This window comes from Neltuma alba, unplaced genomic scaffold (assembly GCF_004799145.2).
Source record: "Neltuma alba isolate B1F8T4 unplaced genomic scaffold, ASM479914v2 tig00010369_pilon, whole genome shotgun sequence".
Lineage (NCBI taxonomy): Eukaryota > Viridiplantae > Streptophyta > Magnoliopsida > Fabales > Fabaceae > Neltuma > Neltuma alba.
Genome location: NW_021635274.1, coordinates 511,002 through 529,696, shown reverse-complemented (window position 1 = coordinate 529,696; position 18,695 = coordinate 511,002). Strand labels below are relative to the sequence as shown.

The window sequence follows — 18,695 nt, the reverse complement described above, 5'->3', positions numbered from 1 at the left end:
CTTTTTCGGGCATGGCTAAATGTAGGGCAAGGAATACTACCCTACCAGGAGTCTATATATGGAAATTTGCTCAATATATATAATATACATTATATATAATTGTATTTAATATATGTGCAATATACATATATGGTAGAATTAAATATTTCAAGACTCAAGTTGTTGACATATATGATCATGGATGTTACATAAAGACCTAACGTGTGGTGACAAATTATGCAATTATAAAGAGATAGGCAATGACATATAGATATGTGGGTTTGTAATATAGCGTTTATATTTCTTCTCTTGTAATATGAGAGATCTTCATACAAAAGAATAAAGTGTCACCACTTAGGAAGGAAAGCCCACTCTACCTAGTCTTGTTCAAACTCCAAAATTACTCAGGCTTTCATCGGACAAGACTAGGAAGTGATTATTTTTCCGGATGGGGGACCCTAAAAAATAGATATCTAACTAGAAGAAAGGGACTTAAATGTCTTAATTAGACACAGACAATCATTTAAAAGAACAGTAGCAAGTGATCTTGTACACTAGGCTTTCGTTTTACTCCTTTCGTACCTTTTTATAAGCCACAACAATCATCCATCCATTTTTCCTAAATATAAGCAATATTTATAAGTTCTGTCAAAGTTTTGTAGCAATTTTTCTATTTTGCCCCGATCAAAGATTTATTTAATAGTTATTAATATATTTATTTTTTGTTTCCTAAACATTATTTCCTAGATAATAAATGTTATGAATATTATGTTTTAATATAATCTCTCTCCATCACAAGTCCTCTCTTTTTCATAACTGTTTTTATTATAATAATTTTTTAATCTTTTTTTTAATATTCTGCCTTCATAAACTTTTAGTTTTTACATATTTATTTTTTTTAGTCTAGTCTAAGGGTTACTCATGAGAAGGACGGAGAAAGCGGCAGTTTAAGCATTTCCCAAACGACAATCGAAAGGCCGGGAAACTGTGAACGCAAGGGTGTGGGAGGCTGGAAGGGTATCCAAACTAGGCGTATTTGAAATATGAAATTCTCGAAATGTAGAACGTGAAGGTGAAGATGCAACGGCCTAACAACATCACTGTTGAAATCGAAGACGACGAATTCCTATCGCAGCTCGCGGCGGTGGAGGACTACGTCGTCTCTAACAAACGTCCGAAGCTTCTTTGCGCCTCTGAGGAAGAAGGACAATACACCGCTGCTTTGAAGGGAAGCCACAATTTTCCCGCCACTGCAGTAACCAAAGGAATAAGCGGCGGCGTTCCGGTGGTCGCTGGTGGCTCTTGCTTCAAATGTGGAAGGCCCGGCCACTGGGCTCGCGACTGTGTGGAACCGGCACCTGGAGGGCATGGTGGAGGGCACTTTGGTAATTATGGGAAGGACGCTGCCGTGGTCGAGAAAGCTTGCCCCTGTGGAATGGGAACTTGTTTGATCTTGACGGCCAACACCGAGAAAAATCGAGGTCGCAAGTTTTACAAGTGCCCTATTAGAGAGGTGGGGTTGGGTTATTCTTTATCGTCGTTGAATTCCTCGGAACAATCTTAAGTGCACATTATATTAAATTAAAAAGTTTCTTTCGGGATTATGATTGCGTTACAAATAAGTTTCTTTCATCCCCCCCCCTCTTGGTTGGACTGGTTGAGCTCGAGTGAATTGTCCAATCTCAAGGAGGTGTAACAATGAGTTAAAGAGGCAGGCCCTGTCAATGTAAGATCGATATGGTTTGAAGTGAGATTGGCATTTCTCTCTCCCCCTGTTCGGTCTTTTCACTTCAGTTTAAGTATACTTTGAGAGATCCTCCGTAGACATTCGGCTAAACCTCTCAAAGAATGGTCTTAGAAAGGTAAAAGCGTTATCCTGTTTCCCTGAATGGTCAAGGTCATGGCACAATAGTAGAGCATCTAAATGTTGTATAGTGGGATGTATCAACCTTTCGGACTTTCGTTTCGTTTTTTTTTGGTTTTGTTTTGTATTATATACTGAAAAGTAGATAAGCAAATCACGTGATGAAGTCATGGGTTATTGTGTTCGCTAGAATGAGTAGGAGAAGAAAGGGGCAACTTATCAATTCAGAACAGATTGAAGCTAATGAGAATTTCTCCTGGATCCTTTTCTACTTTTGAATATATTTTTGCCAGCAAATTTTGAAATTACGTTTAAGTGATAATTCTGGTCTTGATTTCCATGGAAGGATTTTGGCATCTTAGAATTTATTGTCTCTCGTGAAATCTGGTTAATGAAGGGAAAATTTATGCTTGTTTGTTTTACATGCTTCAATAATTTGACAGGAGAGTGGCGGCTGTGGTTTCTTTGAATGGTGTGATAATGCTGCTGGAACTAGAATGACTTCTGGAGGCAACCAAAGTTCCGTGTCTGATTCATTGTTTCCATCCTTTCATTGTCCTTGTGGTGCTGGAGCTTGCTTGATTCTAACAGCTAAAAGTGGTAAAAATCATGGCCAAAAATTTTATCGCTGTCCAAGAAACCAGGTACTAACTTTTTCTTCTGTTTATACTTTTCATTGATAAATGAAACCAAGCCAGCCATCTCGTCCAACCGTCAGATTTATAACTTAGCTCGGTTTCGGCTTTGTGTCCTTTACACGTTGCTTTCATAATATCTCTGTCTTAAAGTAATCGATTGCCAACCAAAAGATACTGATAACATTGTTTTATTGTTAGGTGTATGTCTTCAAATTATTTTTGGCCAAATAATTTGATGGACCCGTGACTAATGGGCCAAGCCTAAGGAATGTGTGAAGTTTGTGTGTTTGTTTGGGGGGGGGGGGTGTGTGTGAGAGAGAGTGGGCCGTGTGATGTATAATTGTGCAGAGGGGCTTAGTGTGGGAATCAAGTAGACTCTGAGTAGTATTGTGAGGAGAGGGGGTTCTAGTCTCTCGGATACCAAACTAGGAGGGAATTATTTTCTCTTGTTTCTTTCATTTTTCAGTGTGTTTGAGCTTTCTCAAGGCTAGAGGAAGCATTAGGACCTCTATTCTTTACATTCTTTAGCTGTAATGGAGGATACAAAGCAGAGTATTTCTTCAAATCTGTCTTAAAAATAGCCGGCTCTATCAAATTTATGCAACATATACCCATATTTTAAATATCTGATAAACGACCAAGTTCAGCGATAATATTATGTATTGTTCGATTCATAGCTCTTAAGCATTTTGAACTAAATAATTGCGTATAACGTATTGTGTGCATTTAAAATCTGATAAAAGTCATTATGCAGTGATATAATTGCAAGTTTGGATACCATACTGCTCGTCGTAATAAACAGTAGAAAAATTAACCTCTCTTAGAGGTGGCATATGTTATGGGATTCTGCCATGTTTTGCATTCCTTCTATTTGCTCTTGTGGCTTCTTTCTGTGCTGAATGCTTACATAGTGCGTCAATTGTCATTAAGTTGACATTCTTTAATATAGGATTCGATAGAATCCGTTTTCTCTTTTGAAATCAATTTTGCTGATGCATCTAGTACGGCAAGGTTGTTTGATCATTTTATGTTGGTAACTGAAAGTTTGAAACATAGTATGTAAGGCTACATTTCAGCAACGTCATTAAGATTTAAGGGTCTCCTGGAAATTTTCTGGGAACAGCTGTGGTTAGTATCGACAGTTGTTTGTAACTGTTGGTCTCTCTCTCTCTGTTTTTTTTTTTTCCTTTCCTTTTTTTGTGTTGAAAAGTAACTGTTGGTTTAGATAGGCATCTGAAAGCTGATGATGGTATCAATGGAAATTCCCCCCCCCCCCCAAAAAAAAAAAAATCACAAGCTTCTTTGAGAGAAGCAGAAGAACGCGAGAGATTAACAATGGACCAAAACTCTGGTTTGTCATATTTGATGTTGGTGCTAGATCAAAGTCTTGGTTTTTTTTTTTTTTTTTTTTTCCTTTTTTCCTTCCGGCCTTTTTTTGCCTCATTTGATAAATGATCTTTTAGAGTCTACTATTTTCTGTAACATAACACAGTCACCATGATTTCATCGCATTTGTTTAAATAGGCAGATTCTTGCGGTTTCTTCAAGTGGTGCAGTGAGCTCTCTGTTGGGGATGGTGTATCCGTCAGTCCCTGCAAGAGCAATTACAATATGAGTGAGAAAGACAGACCGAGCTACGATTCTGGAAGTCGGTCGGCATGTTTCAAATGTGGCAAGCAAGGGCATTGGGCAAAAGACTGCCTTATGGTCACACCAAATGCTCCTGCCAGGGGACAAAGATCTGCCTCAACAAACGACACTTGTTATAAATGTAACAAGGCTGGACATTGGGCGAAGGATTGCTCATCAAATTAGTTGGTAAACCAGCAAACGGAAGCGTTAGACGCCACTTTCCTCATTTCAAAGCCTCGCTAATCGTACCTGTAAATATTGATTACTATGAATATGTTTTGATATCTTCTGGTGCTCACTTGCAGAAGCAAAACTAAGTTTTGTACAAGCTAGTCGAGCTAAATCAGGTTTTGACCTTCACTCATCTCTTTTCTGAATGTTCTGGTCCCATTTAGTGAAGCTGAACGGTTGATGCGCCAGGATCGCAAGCTTTGCAAATTCCAAAGAGATCAATAAAATAGTGTTACGCTGCATCAATTGAACTTTTGACGTGAAACTAAAAATTCAATCAAAACAATTCATGGGAGTACTAATGTCCTGCTTGGTATTTTGGAAGGGTTTTTGAAAAAAGTTGAATATGACACGGAATATAAAGCTCAATGGAAATGGTGTTCATGAATAATTATATAACTGATTCTTTTGTGACTTTCACATATGTCTAAACTTCCACTTTCATATAACCTATTATACTATAAAATAGGTATTATATTTAGGACTGGAAGAAGTATTATCATTTCATATTAATATTAAAAATTAATGCGGGTATATCTCTAAGCAATGGCCATGAAAACACATGATGTGTCCTTGATACGCACCATATAATATAGTCAGTGTCATTTAAATGGGGTCAACTGGTTTCCATGTCGCCTTGGGAGGTCAAATTATTGCTAGACTGATATGCAGCATGGTAATACCAGCCAAGACCAATTATCTAATTGGAGCCTAGTAATCTTAGTTTGTAGATAAATGATAAATCAATTGTCTATCAAAAGTTAACAATGAGAGTGAGTTTATCTATTGAAACCAAGTTATTTCCTTGTTTGATTTCCTATTATGCTTTTTAATGTATATGGAAGAATATGAATTGGCAATGGGGATGCAGGGCTTAACAAATGCAATGGATTTCTTCTGAAGCTTAGCGTGGCCTTCATCACCTAATTAGACATGGAATCCAATGCCAAGGCACAGAGAACCAGAACACCATTCAAATTGCGTTGCAATCTTGGGAGTGCTTGGATTAGCTTTTTGAGTAGAATAGATTTTGTTAAAAAAAATAATTTTGATAAATTAAAAGTGTTTGGATGGCTGTTATCAAAATAAATGTTTCATATGCAAATTACTAAAAAAAAAAAGAAAGATATAAAATAATAAATAAATAAATAATATATGCACATATATAAGACCAATTTATTATTTATATAATTAATTAATAAATAGTATGTATATATATTTTGATAAAATTGTGGTTTTGGTATACTAATCAATTATTGGCAAGAATGAAACGAGCAAAGTATCATGTTGGAAAATAAAGAGCGAGTAGAGAGGGACTCACCTGGTTTGAATTTGGATTTACCCATGTTTGAATGTGGGCAAGTAATACTGTTAACAAGTTATATAACGATATTAACTACTCATACAGGGCTATCAACCACATGATTAAGAGCTTTTTATGCTTGAAGAGATTAATTATGACATCATAAATGGGGAATTTGCAATTCTTGTAATGCGACTAATATGTTGTTTAATACTATTAACAAGTTTGTTATCAACTTTAATAACAGGTTTTATAGGTAATTAAAAAAGTGGCACTTTAACAACTTCAATAATACTGCTAACAAGTTGTGTAAGAATATTAATGAGTCTCAAAAAATTAATGATTACTTGATAAATTGGGAAATTTTGATGTGCAACCTTCACTCAGAGCTGATATTAAAAACATCCAAACATGAACATTAACAAATTGCTATAGCAAGTAAGCAGTGCACTTTTGCATTCCACCTTCTCTAGTAATTGTCAACACTTGTGAAGCATAGAACAAGTTTACTAATGGCATTTCCCAAAAACCATAGTCTCAGTGATATTATTTATATTGCACACAACCAATAACAAGTTAACATTAACATTCCATCCCTAGTTAATATTTTCTTGTTGCTAACATCAAAATACACATTCAATCCCCACTTAATTTCACTGCAATACCCATGGACGAAAAAATAAAATAAAATAAAATCTCAACTCCTCCTTCTTGCAACCTTCAGAATTGTCAAATAGCACCAACAATTCGCCTCTCTCAACTATACACATCTTATTCTTTACCAATCGATGATTTCCTCCCCCCAAACTGAATCAATTTCACTGCAACACCTATAGACAAAACCAGAGAAAAGCAATCTCAGAAAACCTTACCTCTGTATGAACGCACGCATGTCTCTTCCACAGCAACTTTTCTCAACAGCGATGCCGCTTACTTTGATTTGGAGCACGACGGTTTCATACCTCTTCTCTTTCTTCCTCTTCAACCACATCTGAAACCTACTACTCCCTCTTCCCTTTCTCTAAAAATTTACTCAGGACAATTTGATCATTTTATTAAATTTCAAATTTCCCTTATGCAAGTAACTATGCAGGGCTTTCAAAATTCAAGTATCATTTTTGTGTTATTTTTCCTAAATAAAACTTTTATTATTACAGATCAAACTTGTAAAATTTATTTTAAAAAATTGAGCTTCTTGATCTTCTTTTTATTTAATTTTTTTATGAGACCTGCGAACAATTTTTCCTTTCAATAACGCCGTGGAAGGCAAAATGCGGTACTTCTCCTGAGCATTGAAACGCGATCAGTCATCTCCTCTCCCTCTCTTGTCATAAGCTACATGTGTTCTGTCACCCAAAAAAAAAAAAATATGTCCATTAAATCGATAATTCATTTTCTGAATTGGACCGAGTATATATTATTTAATGTGTTGATCAGAAAAATGTACTATCTGATGCCTTCTATGTCCAAAGGGATGCTGCCATTTTCGGATCAGCAATGTTGTTCTTTTTATACATGAAGTAAATTTCACTATTTATGGAAATTAACTTTTTTTGAGGTAATAGTGATAAATAGTAGACACTTCTTAATTATATTTATTATAAGGACTGTAATAGGTAGTTTTTCCTTCTTCAAAACCAATGTTTTCTTTATTTCCTTCTACAAAACTCTTTCAAATTTATATTATCGATCATTTTATCACAAAAAAAATAGTTTTTCAAAAAACTAAAAGGTTATGTTCAAATTTACCTTGAAAGTTTTCAATTAAGAGCATTGAGCATCAAAAAATTTTTTTAGATGCAAGTTTGTCTCAGAAGTTTAGGATTGTATCAATATTGCCTCATGTCATTAAAAAAGCTAACATTGATTATTAAAACAGTAACATGAACCATTAACAATTTTTAACAATATAGGGTAATATTATTATGATTTTATTTTTGAAGCAAATTTGCACTTAAAAAAAATTTCAATACCCAACACTTGATTGAAAACTTTCTAAGCAAATTTACAATTTAACCCAAAAATGAAATTTGAACCGAGTTGATAATGCCAAATATCATCTCATTCCAAAACACGATTTGTAATTTATATCACTTGATGAAGTTAACCTTTGTTAGTTGAGTGCATTTAAGAGAACTAATGTCGTCATTTGCATTAGATGTTGTTCAAGAAATAGGTTAGATTAGTCTTAGTTCATGAACAATATATAGTTCTCATATAATTACAAATTACAACTGTTTTTCCATAAGAATGCAATATAATTTAGATTTTATTTTCAAGGTTGTATATGAGGGACGTACGATCCAAATGGACTTAATCATCAATCGGTGCTCATAAGTGACATCATGTAAAACGAGGGAACAACAATTGAGTAAAGACCTGCTTTTGTTTCACAAAAGTATGCATGAGACGGAACATAAGGTTGGCATTATGGGAGCTTGTAAACACATGAACACATGAATTTGGGAAGAACAAGGTTCACACAATATTTTCACTCCAATCCCCAAGAAAAGACTGCAATTAAGTATACCATTGCTTAAAACTTGATGTGCTTCCCATGTCTCCTCCTCTTGTACTTCCATTTTTCTTTGTCGGCCTTTTGTGTCTTCACTTTCCAATAAACAGAACACTGATTGTAGTTTCTTCATCATATGACAGATTTAAATGCACACAGTATTCTTCCTTCTATTCTTTAACAGCTAAGCCTGCACTGAAATGATGAGGAGTTCAAATACTACCTCAGCTCCTTAATATTATCTCCATTCCTAATTATAAGAGCTAATTACCTAATTTGAAGAGATTAAAAAAAAAGTTAAGTTAGTTATTTGTAATAAATAAACGTTGTCTTTCCTAAAATATCCTTGCTGTATTAGCTAGAACTATTATTATTAAAAAGACTACCTTGAAAAAAATACATAAATATAAGAGACAAAGTGTATTGGGGTTTTATATCTATGATCAAAATAAAAGTCAAATGAGATCCTATATTAAGCACCAGAGATAGTATAAAAGCAGTTGACTAAATTAAGTACATTAAGAAAATTTATTAAGCTAGTTATTTGTAATATATATGTATTGTTTTTCCTATAATACTCTTACTAATCATGTGTATTAGCTAAAACTACCATTTGACAGAATCTTTAATATGTGCAATTATCATAAAGACTACTTTGGAAAAAATAGATAAACATAAAAGATAAAGTGGATTAAGGTCTTATATTTAGAACTAAAATGAAAGTCAAACTAGCTTTTATATTGAGAACCGATATAGTAGTTAGTAATTTAATTTCTCTATATATATAGTTGCACTTTAAGGAATGCCGCAAGACCACATATAAATCCCACTCACTTTAAGCTGAGGAATTTAAAATGTGGACCACTTTGTCCTATACTCACATACGCAGAGATCTATGCCCCTGTCCATCAAACCTCTTATCAGTTCCAATAACATGTATATAATCAAGCTCTTCTTTACCAAGACATACTCAAGCTTTTTCAACTGCGAGAGCCACCACAAGAAATCCTAACTATTTTCTTCCTGATCTTCAAGCTACTAGCTTTAAATGAGGCATTCTTTAGTTGTTTTTCTCCTGCTTTTGTCCCTCCTTCTTGCCAAGGTTCAAGGTAAATTAATCACAAGATTCAGCCTTTTCCATTTCTGTCACTTACCAAAGTAGAGTTTCTAACTTTCCTTTATTTTTCCATAGGGATTCGCTTGGACAGAGTCTCTAGCAGTTCAGCAACAATCACATGTAAGTATTCATTACTTTGAAGTTCGGTGTAGCTTTATGGGTTTGTTTATTCATAAGTTTCAACCTTGTTTCAGTCATGCCTGAATGTAGAAGTTTAATTTTCTGGCTGCAGGATGAAGAAAGTACCTTGATGGAAAAAAGCAATGGAGAAGCGGAGGAAGTTATTCTCTCTAAAGATAAACAATGCACGGCTACTCTGGAGAGAAGACTCTCCAGAGTACCAACAAAATCACATAAATGGTTACCTCGACTTTATGAAGATTTCTATGGACCCAGACACCATTAGGTTTATTTTTCCTTCTTAACGTAAGCATTGTTCATAAACTCAAACGATTCCTTGTAACTCTCAGGTCTCAAGCAAAATTTGTCCCAACAACTCCTAATGACTTAATTTTTGGCTATAAAAACATTCTTCTTTTCTTCCCTTTTCTTGTTAAGCATCACCATTCAAGAAAATCAATTAGCACTAACCTTTACTCACGTATTTCACAATATTAAGCATGTTCGATGTGTTCTTGTTGCTGCAGGAAAGATAAAGTGTAGGAAATTTGTTACCACATTCATTTCCTCTTTCCACGAACTTTCAAAGGTTGGTTTAGAGATGGAAAAAACTTTATTAACTGTATTAGGCATTAACTTAGAATCTAAAAGGAAAAAATAAACCTTCGCATCTCTTCTTTTTCCTCTTTATGATACTATCATGAACTCTGTGAGCAGAATAAAGTGAAGAAGGGAGGGGATGAAGCTCACTTCTCTATAAATGGCAATATGAGAATGGTGAAACTTGAGGGGGAAGAAGAGGGAATAAATATTCAAACTTTGCCTACTTCAGAGCACCGGGGGCCCTATCATGAGCAGTATACGGACCATGTGGACATAGCTGAGATAGACTATTCTCCAGCAAAGAGAAAGCCTCCAATACACTACTGAGTCTAGGGAAAAGGGAACAAACCACTAGAGAAAGGGACAAAAAGTTTTTTAAGCTCGGGATATATAGGGCATAGAAGGTTGGCAGCATTACGCAAATGCTGCAGTTTTTCTAGGAATAACTTGTACATTACATATTATTCTGTTTTCATTACTGACTAATAATATCATTAGTATTATTAATTGTTTTCCTTTTTGATGATTAAGTTATCATGAGTATAATTAGGGTAGTTCTCTTCTCTGGGTTCTTTAGACCCCGACAAAGAAAGTGACACCACTTTTCTTTCTTATGCAGCGTCAAAGTGTGCCTTTTTTTCAGAACTTACAAAGAACATAATCGGGGACCAAATTATTCAAAGGTCTAAAAGTAAATATCTTTTGGTTTTGGTCTTTAGTGTACTATGAGAAGCTGAAAGGACACGTATCCTTCTGTTGCTCCCTTAGAAGAAGCTTCCCGTAACACAGTCCATAAACTATGAATGAAGAAAAAACATCCCGTAACAAAGTCCATAAACTATATACGACCCATAAATAGTTTCAAATTCACAATTAGATTCGGAGTGATCAATTTTCCTTTACTAGTTCATCATCCCAGTTTTATTTCTCCTCTGATTTCACATTATTTGATCAGCATGACAGCCATCTACAGAGTCCAAAGAGAAGCATATAGAATGCACAACGTGCATGCATTCAATTAAATTAGATTTTTTTTATATATTCAAAAAAGAATCATACAAGACAAGGTGAAATCACTTGGATCAAAAAAATGAATTAGTTGCAGTAGTTTGTAGATTTCGTGAGAAATTAGTACAATGGTTGCAAGGAAAGACCAGGTAGATAAATACAATCTCCACTTAAAAACAAAAGGACATTTCCATGAAACGAAATTCAGTCATGGGATTTGAGAAGCACAAAGAGAACACATTGAGGCATTTTGTCAACCATGTGAAAGCCAAGAGATAAAGTGTTAACATATTCTCATATCCCTTTCAAGCTTCGGCAGAGACGAGATTGGTTGATACAGCAAAATCTCAGCATTAATTGTAGCAGCACCATGTGGGAAGAAGAAATGGAGGTGACTGGTGTGGAAACTTACCGACTCTCCCACAACCTCTTCCCTCTGTGGGGGGAACCCAAGGTCCATGAAAGAGATCGAGATAATGAAGAAGGAAATTGGGAATGGGGCGAGAGAGGAAGAGAAGAGAGAATGGCTTTGGGGGTTGAAGCCTCGAAGAAAGTAAGTGGGCCTCTATTAATTAAGTAATACTAAGATAGTGGTTATATTTAATGTTCTATTGTCATTGACATAATCCCGGATGTTACTTACAAAAAAATTCACCTGGAAAAGCAATAAAGGGCAGAGTCTACATCTATAAAAAAACAATTCCTTTCCATAAGATGACCAAAATATCGCAATTCATTTTGCATAGTAACCTGAAGCAGTAAATTATTGTTTATGTCAGTTCACCAATGAATATATTTCATCGCTTTTCAAATTGACAGGAACATAGCACAACTTCATGCATTAACAATTTCATATTAAGGTTTCACACATTCACGCTAGGTGGTAACAACAAACTCCGCCCCATCTTTACTTTGCACACTCATGCTACTTCATACTCTCACAAGAAACCTACTCCCTTCTTTGAATTTTCCTTAAACATTAGGCCATTCTCCAGCACTGATCAGTCTCATCCATAACGAATAGAAACATGCCTCTTACCCCAAATGTTTTGTTTGTGCACCCAAAAAAAAAAAACCTCTCTCTTAACATTCTTACTTCAACCTCCTCCCCCCAACTAGCTCCCCCAACTTCACCCCTCCCCACTTAAAAACCCAGCTACCTCGAATAAAATACCTAGCCAAATGAAAGAAAACAGTAGCATCGTGAAGCTCAAGAGATGGACACAAGAGGATTGTGGTGTCAAAAATTACTCACCTTACCTTGCTTTCAACATTTTTGGCGTTTACAGAATTGTCTCCCAAGTTCAAGCACTCTTCAACTCTGCCAACTTTCTTCTCTTTCTCTTTATTTCTTTTTTGTTTCAAAGGGTATCTTTATCATTTTCTCACATTTTTATGATTCCAAGTTAGGTTTTCCCTCGCTTGTGATTTGCAATTGTCAGCTGCTTTTCTTAGGATTATGTATTTTCAAGTTGGTTTTTGAATTCTTTTTATAAATATAAGGAGAGTATTGTCTTAGCCAACTTCATTTGAAGATGTGAGAACGACAATAAATCTCACATGTTTATATATTAATATATTTCATTTAAACAATAATAATAATAATCTTTCAAAGACTGCAACATATACATATATAATTCGGTAAATAAAGAAAACATATACATGAGGGATAAGCGATTAGGATTTTTTTGTTGGGATCTATCCTCTCTTCTCTTCCTCAATAAACCTCGTTACTCAGATGGAGAGAGCCCTAGCAACCATAGTTGAACAAGCTCGTCTCTTGGCTGTTTTCTTCATTTCGTAGTGCGATAATTTGTTGATTTTAGTTTGAATCTTTCACTGATCTTTGTTTTTTCTCCCTTAATATTGTAGAGTAAGAAGGCTTTTTTTGAAGCAATTGAAAGTGTTCGTGTGGTATGTAGATTGATGACTAGAGTCCCTTTTCTCATTCATGGATTACTTTTCACTTGAGTTTTATGTTGATGCTGAATGTTGGGGCAGATTTGCTGTTGATTTCATTTTGAAGCTCCAAGAAATTTGGGAAGGGAAAAAAGCCTGAAAAAGATAGAAATCGTCTCTAGAAATCCATTGGACTTGGATTCAAGACCCCACGGAGGCCATTGAAGGTATTCATTTTGATTTCTCTCTGATTTTATTTATATGTCGTGGTACCTGTCTTGTTAGTATCACTTCCGTTTGTTTGTGATTGCATTACTATGCTATCATGACCTCTATAGTTCTTCATTATTGTAAGCCTTTTTTTTCCCCCTTGATAGGGCACTACACATGCTGCACTCTAGTATGTTATGAAGTTTAATGAATATGTGAACCTAGTAAACCTAGTTGGATGGCTTTATGCCATAAATAAATATTGTGGGAACGCTTTTATGGTCTAGTTAATCATTGCTACGGAAACATAGGATGTTTTCAAAAATGCTAGCTTCCTTTAAACTACTACTTCTGGTCATCAATATAAGAGTTTGTTTGATATTTAATTTGATATTAAATATAAGACTCAAATCTATTTTGTCTCTTATATTTATTCATTTTTCCTAAGATAGTCATTATAGTAGTTGTACATGGTAAATATTTTATCAAATGAAACTTGATTAGCAAGGCTATTTTAGGAAAGACAACACATATTTATTGCAAATAACTAACTTAACTAATTTTCTTGATTTATTCAAATAAGTCAACTAATTTTTATATTAAGGATTGGAAATAGTATGATGTAAGCAGTACGGTTGAGTTTTGTTAGGATGCAGGTGCTAGTTTAGTGCTTAGATGTCATTTGATAAATATAATTTTCAAAATTATTATGATGAGTTTTTTCAGTTGATGCAAACTATCTTGTATTTATTAGCCACACCCTTTTGAGAAGGTATATCTAATCGGAAAACATAATGCTATACTAGAATCCAATTGCTTCTATCCTTAAAGTCTATAATTGTATTAGGCACCCAATTATATTCCTAATATGTTTCCCCATTTTCTATCATAAGTTTGCTAGTTAAAATGCATTTCTACATTCCTCATGTCATACTCCTTTGTGTTTTATCATTCCAAGTGCTTTACAATCCATTTCTGTATGATCGCTTAAATTAATGCTGCTTCCTTACCATTTTACTCTTCGTATAGGCACCTATAAATATTGATAAGGAGTGCCCCTTCACTGGTACGGTTTATATCCGAGGTCGTATCTTAGCTTGAACTTGTCACATTGCTAAGATGACAAGGACTATTATCATTCGGCGGAATTATCTTCATTTTGTCAAGAAGCATTATAGGTTTTTTTTTTTTTTTTTACTTGTAGCTATGGCCCCTTAGTTTCTTGTTTCTGTTTCATTTTGGGGAGTATTAGCAATACGCTGCAAACTTGCTGATCATATAGATATGAGAAGAGGCATTCAAATCTTGCTGCTCGTACATCTCCTTGCTTTCGTGTGAAGGAAGCGGATCATGTTATTATTGATCAATGCAGGTGAGGTTTTGCAGGTGTTATGTATTCTATGAATTCTTGCATGCAACCCCAAAAATGGGTTAAACATCAGAACTTTGTGGAACAATTAGGACCTGCATCAAATGTTGACTAGATAACAAACCAAGATTGAAAGTTGCCTAACATTGTAGTAAAAATAAAATCTAATGTATTAAATCTCTAATATTTTGTTTTTTGTTTATGAATGCAAGCCCTTTATTTTTTAAAATATTCTACCTGGTCCCTTGTTTCTTTCCTTATAGCCCCCAATGTCTTCCCCAACCGTAGTCCAAAATTATTCTTTTCAACCGGACAAGACCCAACATGACAACCCTTCTTCACCATATCTGAGATGAAGAGAAAACCGCCCCCCCTTCCGGAATTTCCATGGCACAGTGCAGGTTTGCTATATTGTGCCATCCCCATCTCTAATGACATCTTCTATGGGAGAATTTGCTCCACGGTTCTCCAAAGTTGTTTCGGAGTATAAATAGTATAAAGAAAAGCTTTCTCTCTCTACTTTATAAATAGGATAAGGGGAATATCTATGCTCTACTAAGTAATCATTTAATTTGTTTGGTTACTTAAACTCCTATTATTAAGTTGGCTTTCAGCGATGATTGAGGAAATATGTGTTCTCTGCGAACCACAACTTCACTAATGCATGAATACATCTGAGCCCATTTGGTAGGAAGAATTGGTTGGAATGATAAATTTTTGGCCAAGGGCGTGTTTAGTAAGCATTGGAATGAAAAACTGTGTTTGATTGGATAAAAATAGATTGGAAACTTGTACAACTTTACCATATTACCCTTAATTAAAGAATTCATTATTATGAAATAAAAATGCTTTTAATTAAAAAATTCATAATTTAATAAAATAAATGAATAAAAATATATTATAATTTTAATAAATATAAGTATTCAATATAAATAAAAAAATCACTAGAGATATTAAATGATTAAAAAATAACTAAATAATAAAGTATTAAAGAAAACAAAATCCTCAATTTGAATACAAAAAAAATTTAAATATTATACATAGATTCTGAGTTTGTTTTGTGAGCAGTGTAATTTTTTTCCTAATTTCTTATTTATATTTTATCTTTGTTGTAGACAAAATTTATATAATATATTTTAAGCACGTTCTCATTTTGTTTTGAACTCGTAAGATGCAGTGTGATTTCGGATTCAATTCAAAAGTTTGCCGTCCCCCAATTCATGATTGAAAAACACTAAAAAATGAGGATTCATCAAACTGGGCTTTTAAGAATAGCTAGCCAACATCCTGATTCCTTTATTGACAGAGAATATGTTTCTAATATTAAAAAGTTACAAAAATTAAAAAGCTAAAGTATTCATTTGGTGTAAAGTTTCAATTTGGCCCCTTAATTTTAAAAAATATATTTAGTTTTTTAACTCTAAAATTATTACTCTTAAATGATGATTTTTTGAAACAATCATAGTTGTTTTGAAAATTAAATTTAATACGTTAGCATTTAATAATATTTTACTAATATTTAAGAATTCAATACCATCATTTTTTATTAACGGTTTTAAGATTAAATGATTAAAAGTTTACTTTTTAAAGTTAAGGGACAAAAATGAAACTTTGTCTAAAGTTAAAAGACTAAAAGTGTACTTTAATAAAATTAAAAAAAAATCACAACTTAGTATCAAATACACTCTATTTGCCCTAATTTTTTAAGTGTTAAACAAAGCATAAACAAACCCATATAAAAAATTAATTTAAAGGTCAATTTCTGGTGAACATATCTTTTTAATTTAAATACAAATTAGACAAATGACATATTATTGTAAATTTCACTGAGCTCAGTTTTTAATGCAATGAGACCCATTTAGAAAATCTTTTTATTTTGAAAGTTATTTTTTAAAATTTTAAGTTTTAATATGTTAAGAAAAAGAAAAAATAAATTCAAATTTGATGCAGTAAATTTGAATTGTTTTGCATTACATTCGAATTTGTTTAAACAAATTTGTATTTTATGTAGTAAAGAATTTGGTCATCACATGAGCAAATTCACATTTTATGCAGTAATTTTGGATATAATCCTATCAAATTCGCTTTTGTTCCACCAAATTCGAATTTACTCATTTCTTTATCACAGTTAAAGCTTAGCATCCATAGATAACTTTCCCAATTTAAATTCAAAATAGACAATTAACATATTATTAAAAAAAAAAATCTGAGTCTACTTTTTAATAAAATATTACCCGTTCAAAAATGTTTCATATTTTTAAATTTATGATTGAAAGAGTAAGCAAAGGTTAAAAAAAACAAATTTCTTTCTTTTTTAATTTCTTCCTAACACACCCTATTTGCTCCTGTTTTCAGTTTAGTAAACAAAGCAATTCACTCAGACAGATTGGAAATGACCATTTATAAAAATGAATGCTCTTTTTCTTCAAGCCTTCCCGTTAATGTTCGTCCTAAGGTCATTGATTGCTTGTTAGACATTCTCATGGTTCATAAGGGAGAGACTTGGTCCATTAGCAGGCCATTGGTTTTAAAAATTAAATAGAAGGGAAATCATGTTTGAAAATTTTAAAATAGCTACAATCCGAGTGCCATATCTCCAACTCAAGAACAACGTAGCCGTGATGAGGTAAAGGAGCTGGAATCCTTTGAAAACAGAACACTACTCAAGCCCACATGTGAAGTGATGATAAGCCAATATTCAACATTGCTGAAGGTCCCCTTCGAGAACAAACTCCTTTGTCCATCATTTTCTACTTCAACGTTGTGATGGGTCTTCAAGCAACTCCCACCAAAATTTGTGGGAACCAATGATGCAAAATTTACTGTTGTCAAAAATTTGGTTTCTGAAAAATTTTACAACCAAGCATGCACCGCCCATGGAAAATCAACATTTTCCATATTTTCATTGCAAGAGCGTACCAACCAGGCTCTACGATGTTTGGTATACAAAACAAAAAATGAAAATAAAATAAATAAAAAGAGAGTAGACAGAGTATCAATAGTTTGCACGTAATTTCATTCACTTAAAAGATTCAGCGATACAGAATCAGCTCATCAGCGTCAACTGGAGGGACAATACTGGCGTCGGCAGAACAACAATAGACTAAATACCAGGGAAAGAACCTTGGTCGAAGTAGATGGTGCTTTTTCTTATAGATCCAACGCTGCTGCTTGTGGGGGGATTCTTAAGGACATGAACCAAGGCCTTTTGGAAGGTTCCCTTCTCCAATTAGACGTCACTGATAGTCTTGCGGCGGAACTTTGTTGCTGCTTGATGGGTCTTAAAAGGGCCTGTGATCGCGGCTATCGAGATATAGTTCTCAGAAGTGGTTCTGCAGAAGCTTTTGACCTGATTGAAGGTTGATAAATGACATACATGAAGACTGGTCGCTGATTATGGAGATCAAAGAGATGATGAACAGAGCATGGCAAGTGGAACTTCAGCAATTGAGATGATAATCAGTTAGCATATGCCCTCATGATCTTCAAGTTTTGGGCTCCACGTCGTTAAGGGCATGCTGCAGTCTGATGAGTTAAGCATCCTTAGTTTTCCTTCTTTTCAGACGTATCAAAAAAATAGACTCAGAATCCAGAAAACCCTGTCATTTCCAGCCTTGCATATTGTGTATCCTGTTTGGAATCTGGATCTTCAGAGCTGGTATGGTTTGAAATTGGTTAAATTGGAGGTACTACTTCCACTCTACAACATAAGCATCTTTCAACCATTTCACTGGAACTAAGATAAAACATTAATGATGTCTTGAAAGAGTTAAAAGAATATGATGAGTCATATTTTTTTTATTACTTTTCAAGTAACCTATATTATGGATAAGAAAATCTTTAGTTGGTTTGTATTTCGGACCAGAGGGGGGTATACCAATATATTACTAATATTTCGCACAATATATAGATTTTCAATTTCCCTACTTGGTAGAATCTGAATCCGAAAGACAACCCCGTAAGGTTCCTTCATAAATAGGGATTGCCATGTGCGTGTCCTTGTTTGGAGGAACTCATTTTGGACATGACATAAAATGCAGAGTGTCAATGCGCAGTTGCGCTAATTTGACGCCAAATATAAATGGTGTTGATTTAAAGTGCCACAGCGTTGTGATTCCATAAATTCTGGCAAATGTCAATGTGGGGGAAGATCTTTTTGGGTGCTTTTATTATTCAACCAAGGAAGCCGTTTGTTTTTATTGTTGTG

At 34.2% G+C, this 18,695-nt stretch overlaps 1 protein-coding gene and 1 long non-coding RNA gene across 3 annotated transcripts; both read left to right on the top strand.

The window, feature by feature from the left end:
• The first annotated feature begins 920 nt into the window (after positions 1-920).
• Positions 921-4,586, top strand: LOC114756020 (DNA-binding protein HEXBP). Of its 2 annotated transcripts, XM_028944929.1 has the most exons (4): positions 921-1,492; positions 2,287-2,487; positions 4,006-4,299; positions 4,419-4,586. In XM_028944929.1, the coding sequence occupies exons 1-3, from the start codon at positions 1,058-1,060 to the stop codon at positions 4,294-4,296; spliced, it is 927 nt and encodes a 308-aa protein (XP_028800762.1). In that variant the 5' UTR covers positions 921-1,057; the 3' UTR covers positions 4,297-4,299; positions 4,419-4,586. The 2 variants fall into 2 exon arrangements, with proteins under 2 accessions (XP_028800762.1, XP_028800761.1); XM_028944928.1 differs by having other exon boundaries at positions 4,006-4,586.
• An 8,489-nt stretch (positions 4,587-13,075) lies between these two features.
• LOC114756004 (uncharacterized) lies at positions 13,076-14,492 on the top strand. Its single transcript, XR_003741388.1, has 3 exons — positions 13,076-13,136; positions 14,149-14,297; positions 14,402-14,492. It is a non-coding gene; the product is annotated as an uncharacterized LOC114756004 (long non-coding RNA).
• Positions 14,493-18,695: the final 4,203 nt, after the last annotated feature.

Bases quoted from the DNA above. Each gene is read 5' to 3' on its own strand.
- LOC114756020 (XM_028944929.1), top strand. From the start codon at position 1,058: ATGCAACGGCCTAACAACATCACTGTTGAAATCGAAGACGACGAATTC. The intron at 1,493-2,286 runs GTGGGGTTGGGT...ATAATTTGACAG, and splicing joins ACAAGTGCCCTATTAGAGAG to GAGAGTGGCGGCTGTGGTTT. The intron at 2,488-4,005 runs GTACTAACTTTT...TTGTTTAAATAG, and splicing joins ATCGCTGTCCAAGAAACCAG to GCAGATTCTTGCGGTTTCTT.